The sequence below is a fragment of the Triticum dicoccoides genome, chromosome 4A, assembly GCF_002162155.2.
Source record: "Triticum dicoccoides isolate Atlit2015 ecotype Zavitan chromosome 4A, WEW_v2.0, whole genome shotgun sequence".
Lineage (NCBI taxonomy): Eukaryota > Viridiplantae > Streptophyta > Magnoliopsida > Poales > Poaceae > Triticum > Triticum dicoccoides.
Window position 1 is genome coordinate 6,198,218 of NC_041386.1, and position 11,890 is coordinate 6,210,107.

The 11,890-nt window shown below is 45.2% G+C and overlaps 1 protein-coding gene across 1 annotated transcript; it reads right to left on the reverse strand.

Moving 5' to 3' along the window:
* Window positions 1–4,592: 4,592 nt before the first annotated feature.
* Window positions 4,593–6,175, reverse strand: LOC119284546. The gene has a single exon (XM_037563677.1). It carries the CDS (start codon window positions 6,104–6,106, stop codon window positions 4,811–4,813), a length of 1,296 nt encoding a protein of 431 aa, XP_037419574.1. The 5' UTR covers window positions 6,107–6,175; the 3' UTR covers window positions 4,593–4,810.
* Between the last annotated feature and the right edge of the window lie 5,715 nt (window positions 6,176–11,890).

Consider the following 11,890-nt stretch of genomic DNA (forward strand, 5'->3'; position numbering starts at 1 on the left):
TACAAGTTTTGAAAAAAATCAACTATGTTTTTAACATTTTTGGATGGTACGAAACATTTTCAAGCTACACAAACAGTTTTATACATTGTATAGGCATTTACAAAATGTCATGACCAGTTTTTTTGGAATGCACAGACATTTTTTAAATGCAACGTATCATTTTAATTTACACAAATGTGGTTTACAATGTTTAAACATTTTTTTAAATGTCACACACCTTTTTTGTAACACATAAACATTTATTAAATATCACAAACACAAGAATATATATATTTTTTCTTACATAGAACAAGAAGGAATAACAACATGAAAAATATTTATCCCATTTGGATATGTTGTGTTTTCGAAACCCAATGGTAATCTTAGTTAACATTGATCAAGAGGTCACATAGTCGAGCCACGGTGCTCCCTTTTTTGGGGTTACATTTCTTGTAAAATTGATTTTTCGGCCGTGTTTATATGATATAAAAATTATTTGTGCTACCTAGACATGAATGATCATCGGCTTGGTGGTTGTTAACCCGAGCCTAGTAGGGGCACGTCCCTAGTTCGTAACCGAACCATCCCTTGTTTTTCCATTTTATTTTAGGGGCTTAAGAAGTTAAAAAATAGGTGCATAATACGTAAATAAAGAAAAAGCCTGCAAATCTACCATGCGTCGCGGGCTTACGATGGGCCCTGGCCATGCTGGCATGCCACATAGGCCACGAATACGTCTGCGTACATAGAATGTGACAGTATATGAACGTTTGTGTAAGTTTGATGATCAGAAACACGTATTTTATAAGTTTATGCACCAAACTGACCGTCGCGTGCAAGTTCTATGACTCCTGATGTATTTACCTCAACTTGTAACGCCTACCTTCGGTTTTAATCCTAATCGTTGTCATATGAAATTCTTGTCGCTTCGATTCTTCACTATGTATAACAAATTCTTATCTCTGACTGTACACGTGCCATTCCGCCGGACATAACTTTTGTCTTATGAAATTGAGGTAATATTACCGGGAGTCATAAAACTTGCGCTCAATGTTCAGTTTGGTGCTAAAACTTTAAAAATACGGATTTATGGTCACATAACTTGTCCCCGCATGCATATACGGTGCTTCCTCTCGTATCCAGCCACATGGCCTGTCAACATGGCGTGCCAGCCCGGTGGAGGCCCACTTGTCAGTGGTTGGGAATGCACAAGGCACTAGGTGACCATAGCACGCTGGATTTTTTTACAGAGAACTCCCTCACAATTTATTCAATGCGCACAAAGCCCTCAAATATAATGAAAAAAGATGACACACATGGGGTTCAAACATGGGACCTGTCAATAAAATAGTCCGCCATACATCATTCCATCAGTGCCGATTGATGCTCAACATGATCAATTAAAATTTGTTTAATCACAAACAGAAGCCCCAACGCAAATTGAGTGACAAAAAAGGGTGGCCCAACACATTCGATCTCTCAACCTCAAGCGTGGACACACTGCAGCTAAACGCTACACTAAGTACCAAACAATGCCTGTAAAGAGAGAAGCCCAATTTTAGATATTGTCCACGACCACTACTCGTATTCAGGTTCTTTTTCTCTTAGACCGAATTTTCGACAACCGATCAGTCCCCAGAAAATTTGGCGGTCCCCGGAAAAAATGTTGTCGCCCGAAATTTTGAATTTAAACAACAAAAACAATGTCAAATATAATAACTTTTGTGTGCATACAATATCATAATGACATAGTTAGCTTAGTGGCAGGGGCCGCGATTCTATTCCTTGTATTGTGAAATATATTTTTCTTTATTCATGCTCATTTATAAAAATGGTCTCGAACTGTAACAATGAATTGAACATGCAAACTTCTATATAAAAGAGGAGTTGAGCTGACCACTCTAACAGGCGTCACTTTTTTTTGCTAAATTAAATATATTTAGACGATAAAAAGATTTGAATTCAAAATTCATTTCAAAATTTTGGTAGATAAAAACTGGAATTGCCAAGATATTTTGAAACCCGGATTTTTTCCAACCCTCTTGAAAAAATGGAATAAAAAATTCTCGCTCATGACAAAGTTTTGTACGGTATGGATTAAACATTATACATTTTGAAACAGTTTTCTTAATTGCTTTTTGGTGAAAAAAGGTGAGATTTTCCGGTATCCAGTTTTTACTAGCCGAACCTGGGAAAAACGGAATCTAGGAAGAACTGCGTCTAATATAAAATCAGGTTTGCCTCTTTACATTAAGGAATATGTAGTTGGTGTAGTGGTTTGTTTGTGCATGGATGTCCCTGAGGTGTATGGAGTTAAAATCCCTGTGCGTGTACTTTTTATTTTCATTTTTCACACCACCTCATGCTGACAAGTGGGACACACAGAGGGGATTATGCTCAATTAAATTAATTAAATACAGAGCAAGGGTGCTTCTGCAAAGAAAAAATGCGGCGAGCTGTTTCGGCCATTAACAATGGGTCGTATCCACGCTGGGGTGCCACGTAAGTGCGGGATACATCTGAATGTGACCAAAGTGACCGTATTTGCATAAAAACGCAAGTTGGATAACCACAAATCCGTATTTTTAAAGTTTTAGCACCAAACTAAACATCGAACACAAGTTCTATGATTTCCAATGATATTACCTCTATGAAATTCTTGTCGTCTCGATTCTTCACTATGTAGAACAATTTTTTATCTCCGAATGTACACGCGCCATTCAATGCCGTACATCCATGTTTTCTTTACTTGCCATCATGTATGGCAAACTATTTTCTGAATTCATTGGCAGAGATCCATAAACGCAATTTCTACCACGATAACAAACAATCTCCAAGGTACCACTTGTACGTACATACACTATTTTCAAAATTGACCATGAAGGCGACGTGCTAAAGTCTCTGACCCAGTCAATGTAGATCAATGAATGTTGACTTTAGCTGGCGAATTTACCCGACCTAACCAAATTAAATGAAGTAGGACATGTACGCACTGCTAAACTATTCTAGTTGGTCCTGTATTCACACGTAAAAATTCATTTCTGCAAAAGTGGCGCACATCCCGAGCCGGCAGACGACCGGCAGTGATTTTCGAGTGTGTCACTCCTAATCCGCTTCCAACATCTTTGTACTATTACTCCCTTCGTTTTTATTTACTCTGCATATTAGAGTTAACTAAAGTCAAACTTTATAAAGTTTGATCAAATTTATAAAAAAAAGTATAATCATTTATCATAACAAATTTATATGATGTGAAAGTATATTTAATAGTAAATCTAATGATGTTGATTTGTTATTGTATATGTTAATATTTTTGTTTATAAATTTGGTCAAAGTTTACAAAGCTTGACTTTGACTAAAGCTAATACGCAAACTAAATAAAAACAAAGGGAGTACTAGCAAATATGCGCGTGCGTTGCAACGGGAGACAAAAAATTATAGCTAATCAAATAAGTATGACTAAATATCTTGATATATGAGCGTACTCTATTTTTAACACAGTGACTCACCATGTTGTCATTTATTCTTTCTCACCCTAGCCGATGATGGTCGTGATGTCTATGCGATCACAACGCATTCGACGCGGTAAATCCCAAGACTATGAGTTTACCTGTGCATGTCACACTTTTAATTATGTTGCACAAGGGAACGTTTAAAACTTTAAAAGCAAATCTCATTGAGCACGAACTACTCCCAACGCCAAGACATATAAAGACTTTTGAAAATCTAATCAAATCCTAGACATAAACAAGTGAACAGTTTTTCAAATCGACAAACAATTTTTTTCAAAAAAATTGATTTTCTCAAAAAAAATCATGAACATTAGTTTTATTTACAATCCTTTTAAATGTATGAACCAGTTTCGAATTCATTAATTTTTTTGTCTCAGCAAACATTTTTTGAACCGATGGACGTTTTTAAAAAAATTGGGGAACAAATTTAGAAAACAAATATTTATTTTTATTTTTGTGAACATATTCTAAAATGTCATGGACATTTTTTTCAGATTCCCGAATATGTTTTGAATACACGATCATTTTTTCAAAATCATGAACATGATTTTATTTCCCGACCATTTTTTCCACATTGTGATTTTTTTTATAATTTTGCGAACAGTTTTACAAAACCACCAACATTTTTGAATCTGCAAATTTTTTATGATTTTATAAACAATTTTGTATTCACGTATTTTTTAGATTTCTCAAATATATTTTTAAACTCGCAAGTTTTTGAATATTAAAATCCCCAAGTAATTTGAAGAATAAAGAAGAAAGAAGAAAGAAAAAAGAAAGAGAAAAGAAAAGACAAAAAAGTAAAATGAAAAAAAAAGGAGTGAAGCCCCGCACATGGGCCGGCCGATGAACACATACATGGGTACGACATGCGTGAGAAAAGAAAGCTAAAAGGATCGAACCTAGGTCTCATCGCTAGATGAGGGATTGGCCGACCGCTCCGCTGCTCTTCATTCAGTGACTATTGCACGTCGCGTCCCTATAAAGCAACGAAGGAGGCGGTGATTTTTGTTCGAAAAGTTGAATCGTTTTTCCATTTACCGGTGGCATTGGTGGGTAATTTTTACCAACTTAAAGGGTAATTTTAATGACAGACGACCAGAAGCGATAGCCACTTTATTAATAGGTAAAGATTTATTCATTAACCAACCATACCAGCAAAAATAGGTCACATACACAGATACCACACCATCACGCTAATGAACACACAATGACACAAACATAGGCCACATACTCAAATACCACACCATCACACAGCCAATGAAGACAGACTCGTGCTAAGTAAGCACCACAGCTGAGCGAGTTATAAATGACGGCAGCTAGTCGTCGTGGATGTGCTTGACGAGTCCGAGGTTGATGATGCCCCAGGCAGAGCGCGGCCATTGTTTCTCCTTGGCCTTGTCCCTCATCACCCTCCCCCACGACACCCACCCCTCCCACGACATCCTCTTGTCCCAGCTGCTGCCCCACTCCAGCACCAGCCTCAGCCCCTCCGCCGCCGCCGCCTCCGCCTCCTCCCACCTCCCTCCGCCGTTGAGCAGCACCTGAGCCAGCACCAGCCACGGCTCCCCCACGTACGGGTTCTTCGCGATGCACCGCCGCAGCAGCGACTCCGCGCCCTCCTTGCCGTCGCTGCAGATCGCCTCCCAGTACAGGTCCCTCGCCGCGATCTGCTCGCCGGGGTCCAGCACCTTGCTGCACCGGTCGAACACGGGCGGGATGCGAAGCTCCAGGCCCGCGTCCTGCTCGTCCGCCGTCGTCTTCGTCGACCCTTCTTCCATGTGGCGGAGCTGCTCGTCGGTGGCGATGAGGCGGTACAGCGCGGCGAGCCTGGACATGGCGCTCACCCACAGCCCCGGCTTGCCGGTGCCCGGCCAGAGCGCGGCCCAGTTGTCGCCCGCGAACTCGAGGCGGCCGTCGTCGTTGTGGAACAGCTTGTCCTGGTAGTCCGTGTACTGGTCGCTGAAGTCGGCGACGGTCATCAGCACGAACACCGCCAGCACGCGCCGCGACAGCGCCACCGGCTCCCCCGTCCGGATGTGCGGCACCACCACGCCCTCCTCCGGCACCACGGACCGCAGCTTCGCGCGCCACGGCTCCGCCTTGTCCTCCGGCCTGGCCCCGCCGGAGCGCGCGGCCTGGAGGGACGCCTCGGCGGCGGCGAGGTGGTCGCGGAGCTCGGGGTCGGTGTAGCGGAGGTGGAGGTCGTCGTGCATGAGCGCGTGGCGCGGGACGATGCAGAAGATGTGCACGAGCCGCTCGGCGGCGGCGCCGACGATGGCGCGGACGCGGGCGCGGCTGACGTCGGGCTCGAAGATGGCGAGGTTGACGTAGGAGTTGGAGTAGGAGGAGTGGAAGAGGCCGCAACGGGCGACGGCGTCGGGCGCGCCCCAGAGGCGGAGGATGCGGTAGACGTCGAGCAGGTGCGCGAGGAAGGTGCCGTGCTTGTGGTAGCACTCGCCGGCGCCGGCGGACACGAGGACGGAGACGAGCGAGGGGAGCTCGGGGTCGACGGCCGCGAGGTCGCCCCGGAGGAACGGGCGCGCGGCGGCGAGGATCGACTGGAGCGCGTCGTTCGTCGATGGGCCACTGCCGTTGCCGACGCCGGTCGCCATTTCGATGATCCCGGCCGGTGTAGCGTGTGTGATGTGTGGCTCACTCTCACTCCTGCTCTTTTGGTGTGTGTGCGTGCGTCTGGAGTACGTGTCTATTTATAAGCCAATTTTCTTTACTGTATTTGATTTGAGTATTACCGTGAGTGAAATGTTGGTTGTAATGCAGTTGTAAAGGACGTGCGCGTGACTCATGCACGGTACCGCTAGGATGGTCAGGCTGTGATGCCCTGCTGTTGTCGTCCTGTGAACGTTGATGGAACGTGTCCAAGTTAGCTCTCCGGTGCCGTGTCTGGAGCCTAGCACGTACTACGTGTGTACGTGTCGTTCACGAGCTATGTCTGACGTGCACCGATGAACCGAGTACGTACACGCAGAAGCAGACGGCATACGATGCGTCCGTTTCAGGTGACATCGATTTTTCACCACCGGAATAACCCTATATGCCTACGGCCTTATCTATGCCGACGGCTTTTTGTCGGGGCCGTCGGCATAACTCGAGCTACGCAGACGGCCTGGAAAAAGCCATCGGCATAGAGAAGCCGTCGGCATACCTCCATCTATGCCTACAGCAGCCGTAGGCATAGTTAGGCCGTTGGCATATATCGATCTATGCCTACGATGGCCGTAGGCATAGTTAGGCTGTCGGCATAGATGTGGCCCTGGTGGCCCAGGGACAAACGGCGGGCTGACGCCGTCAAATCTATGCCGACGGCCCTGACGGCGGCCGTCAGCATAGATATTATCTATATTTTTTTTACTAGGAGCTGCCACGTGGCAGATCTATGCCGACGGCAAAGCCGTAGGCATAGTTTCAGCCCCTGGCCGAGAACTATGCCTACGGCATGGCCGTAGGCATAGATATTATTTGTTTTTTTAAGTTAAATTTTGTTTAATTTAAATCTAACTTATCTAAACTTAAACATACACAAATTATACATCGATTTAGGGTAGAATTTTCCATAGATTATGAATATCCAGTTTGTTTTTGTTTTTGAGTATGTTAGAAATGTGGCCTCCTGTACTTTTGCATATAGGTCCTTCTGCTTTATTAAAATCATAAGTAATTGATACTTGGATTGATTTTGACGAAATTCATATGGTTTTTTATCAGAATCTTGAAAGGATTATGTGCTATATCATGTTTCAAATTTGAACAAACTTAAATCATGTTTGCTTCATCAGACTGTTTCAAGGATTGTGGTGGCGGGTGCAAAGGCAACTGGCTCAGGAGTGTGACCCTTCATGGACGCCGATGCCGTTGTCACTTGGAGGAAGGAAACAACCATGTCGGGTTGACACGAAGGGAATCTTATGGTGGGTTTGTCCCAGACCTTGTTCTCAAGTGTTCCTATGGGCCGACCTATCACAACCAGGTGAAAACGTCCATTGGTCAAAGATCGTCCGGTGAAAGTCAAAGGCGTAGATTTCCGGGTCAACTTGTCCAGGGTTCGGCTGACCGGGGGCCTTGGGGGGGGGACAATGCCACCAGAGCATCGCACCGAGTCCTCATACATGTCGAAAGATGTGGTGCCATGTCTAAAGAGGCAATACGCGGCTCCGGTGTGAGGTTTGCCCTCATGAACGGCGATGCAATCGAAGTAATCCTTCTGCGGTTTTGGCGTTGCATGAATATTCTTGAACACTTGAAGCGTAATCAATTCATGAGATTTTTACACAGTGCAGACACGTATGATATAATATGTGTGGCAATTTCTTATATTTTTGTAAGATGCAGGAGTCTGTGAAAAAATCCCCCACCATGGATTGTTCTTCGCATGTCTACGAGTGTGGTCGGGGGCCTTTGGGGGCTAGCTATGCCATCAAATCTTGCGCCAGGTCCTCTTACATGTCTGGAAGTGTGCTGTCAGGTGCAAACAAACGACACGCGGCTCCGGAATGTGACCCCCTTCACGGAATTTTCGAGGTCAACGGAGCAACGGGCAGCGCAGTTCCTTCACAAACCGAAACATTATCTCTCTATAGCAAGATACTAACCCAAAGATGGTGCGGTTTACAAGTGGTCGCTGGTCAGACTTCTGCGAAACACGCTCAAATTTTCACCACACCTTACAAGGGCCATATGACGACACCGTGCCAGGTCCCGAGGATTTCCGGCATCGTATGATTTTCCGTGGATTTTTACGGCTAGATCCGACATGCCGCCGAGGTACATTCGCCCCCCAGTGGTATGGCTCCTCCTCCTTTCGTTGCACTAGGCCTACGCATACTGCAAAGACATCATATATGATTTACAAACCACTTATTGACATCATTTCAGGTGGCCACCGTGCAGATCTGCATTTTTCCACATTGAAGCCCTACAGATGCAGTAAATATCTCAAATATTCCAGGCGGTCCCAAAAAATGCCATGCCCGGGAACGTGTCATGAAATGCCCCCCTTTGAGAGCACGAGAAGTTTCGAGGTCAACGGAGCAACGGGCAACACACTTCCTTCATAAACCGGACACATTCCCTCTCGATAGCCAGATACTAACTCGAAGATGGTGCAGTTTACAAGTGGCTGGATCCGACATGCCGCTGTGATCCTCCTCTCCCCTCACAGATCGCCGGCAGCCGGGTCCGCCGGACCTCGTCCTGCCGCGTCCATCCATGCGTTAGGATCCGCTCCTTCCGTCCACCCACAACCCTACCTCGTGGCTAGGGTTTCGATGGCCTCCACCTCTAGCGCTGCTCCGATGGCGGCGAGGCCAGAGGACGCCAGACCCTTCACCGGCATGGACGCGGTTAGCACTTGCCCTCCTTCAGCGGTCCAAGAGAGTAAGAAAATTTAGAAGAAAAACAAAAGGGAGAACACAATTGCATGAGCTTGATTCCTATTGGTGGAAACGTTTGTGCCACGGATCGATGACATGGCGCACATCCATCCATCTAGCTCTCCACCCCACATCCATCCAGCCATCCATCCATCCATCTAGAGAAAAGGACAAAAAAAGAGCCCACGAGATAGAGCCCACCCAACTCCACCGAACGCCTCCTCCCTCTCTGTCTCGCGACCTCGCTCCTCTCTCCCCCACGAACCCCTCTCCCTCGCCGCCGCCACCACCCACGCCGGCCTATTCCGTGAGCTCCGGCGACGGGAAGCACTCCCCCGAGCTCCCCAAGCTCCACGCCTCCTTCCCCTCCGTCCAGAATCGGCGCTCCCGCCCTCCATCGCCCCCCGTGCTAGCTAGGGTTTTGGCCGCCACCTCACCTCCGGCGACGGCGAGGCCAGCGGGCGGCGGGTCAGGCACCGGCGAGCTCCCGAGCCCCTCTCTCTCGATTCAAGCCCCTCTCTCTTGATCTCGAGCCCCTATCTCTCGATCCCCTTCTCTCTTTTGTCGCCTCACATCGCCGCCTCGGTCGCCGGCCGATTCCAGCCTACTCCGGCGAGCTCTGTCGCTGAGCTAGCTACCCAGGGCTCCCCGTTGAGCCGCTCTACCTCCTCCACTCATTCGATTCGCTTCTCCCTGCCGCCCGTGGTCGCCCCCATCGGTTCTCCCTCTCTAGGGTTTCGGTGGTGGGGAGAGGTTTGTCGTCGGCGTGCTCTTGCTCGTGGATCTAGTCGCCTGCGCCACCTCCCGTGCCTCCTTGTGCACCAGTGCCTCCTGGGTTTTTCCTGTGGTGCTACTGCCCTAGATCCGTCAGCCTCGACTACCTTATCGCCTGCCACCGTGCGACGGCGGTGATTTGGCCACACCGCAACCATGGTGGTGGCGTTGCTTATGGTAAGCTCCTCAATCCCTCTGCTCCCCTGCTCGTACTACTCTCTTCGGGCATGTCATGGTCGATTTGATGCTGCTTCGCGTGTCCTGTTAGTGCTTGGTGAAGGTTGGCTCACCTATTATTAGCTCAATTGATTACTGTGCTATCTTTATGGATTTGGCAATGTGGACTTTGGTCTACTTATGCTCCTGCTGCTTTACATGTTCATATTCTAGTTCTAGTTCATGTCTATGGACTGATTACAAGAAATTCTATGCTACTGTTTGTCTATCACTGCAATTATCTTGGTCTTATAGATGTTATTGTTCCTGTCCTATAGCACATGCTAGTTTCTCTATTAGTTGGCTGCTGGTTCTATTTATTCATATGTACAAGTGCTAATGTTTCTTTGTTATCTTATAAAGGATATAGTCCTTCATTTGTATATAGCTGTAACTTTCTTATTGATCAACATATACTGATTCATCTCTTTACTGCAATTACTCTGTGTTGTTCATGATTTGCTCCTGTAGTGGTATAAAATTATAGTTTCTCTTTCAAGCTGGTATGTGTGTTTGATATATACTAGTCTTTATCTAAATACCATGTATTGGTATTTCTTGTATGGTTTAGTACATCATCTACTGGTGGTTTAGTTGTATATTGTACAGGATATAGTCCTCATGGTTGCATGTAGTGTTAACTCTTTCTTTGCTTTAGCTCTTTCTTATGCTCCTGCTGCTTTACATGTTCATATTCTAGTTCTAGTTCATGTCTATGGACTGATTACAAGAAATTCTATGCTACCGTTGGTCTATCACTGCAATTATCTTGGTCGATGTTATTGTTCCTGTCCTATAGCACATGCTAGTTTCTTTATTAGTTGGCTGCTGGTTCTATTTATTCATATGTACAAGTGCTACTGTTTCTTTGTTATCTTATAAAGGATATAGTCCTTCATTTGTATATAGCTGTAACTTTCTTATTGATCAACATATACTGATTCATCTCTTTACTGCAATTACTCTGTGTTGTTCATGATTTGCTCCTGTAGTGGTATAAAATTATAGTTTCTCTTTCAAGCTGGTATGTGTGTTTGATATATACTAGTCTTTATCTAAATACCATGCATTGGTATTTCTTGTATGGTTTAGTACATCATCTACTGGTGGTTTAGTTGTATATTGTACAGGATATAGTCCTCATGGTTGCATGTAGTGTTAACTCTTTCTTTGCTTTAGCTATTTCAGATGTTTCAGATGATTTTGATGCATGCTTATACTCCTATCTATACCAGGTCCATGTGTTGTGCTTGTGTACCTATATACAGAATAGTACCCATGTGTAAGTGGGTGTATGTGTTCTGCACTTCTGCTTATGGCAGATGTTTAGTAAATGTGCTATCAATGGCCTATTTATTCTTGCAGGTTATGGACTGTATCTTTCCTTGCCAATTCCCTCTCTTAAATCTGATTTGAACAGATGCTACACTGGTCTCTTCACTTTCTTTCTCTCTCTCATACTCTCACTGATAAGAACAGGTGCTCCTTAATCTTGCCATGCCAATGATGGTGTCCTGAGGCTCTCACCATTACTTAACAGCAGATGCTACACTACTTGATCCAATGATGCAATAGTCCTAGCACTACTAGGTTGCCTGAGGACAATCCCTACTTCAAACCCTACCTCTGGGTTAGTTGGTTAGTAGTGGGTTAGTTGGATTTCATCTGAAAACTAACCCAAGCTTAATCGAGGGATCCCCTAATCATGGAGTTAGTGCTAATTTGAGTTGATCTTTGGGTTTAGCTTTGATCTATACTTTGCTGGCTTTACTTCTCTATTGGGTTATTCTTTACTGCCAATTGAACCTATTCCTTTTGGCCTTGCTGGTTACTGTTCCATTGGCTCCGTTTATGCAGTGTTGGCTCTCTTCTAATGTTTCTTTTATCAACTTAATCTGATTGGGGTTTGACTAATGTTTCCAAACTCCTAAGTGCTAGCTCCTACAGCAAAGGCATTTCCATAAGGGGAATGCTACATTTAAACCTTAATCAAGTTTTTCCTATTTGTTGTTTCTTGTT

Coding starts and splice junctions, on each gene's coding strand:
- LOC119284546 (XM_037563677.1), bottom strand. CDS start 6,106: ATGGCGACCGGCGTCGGCAACGGCAGTGGCCCATCGACGAACGACGCG.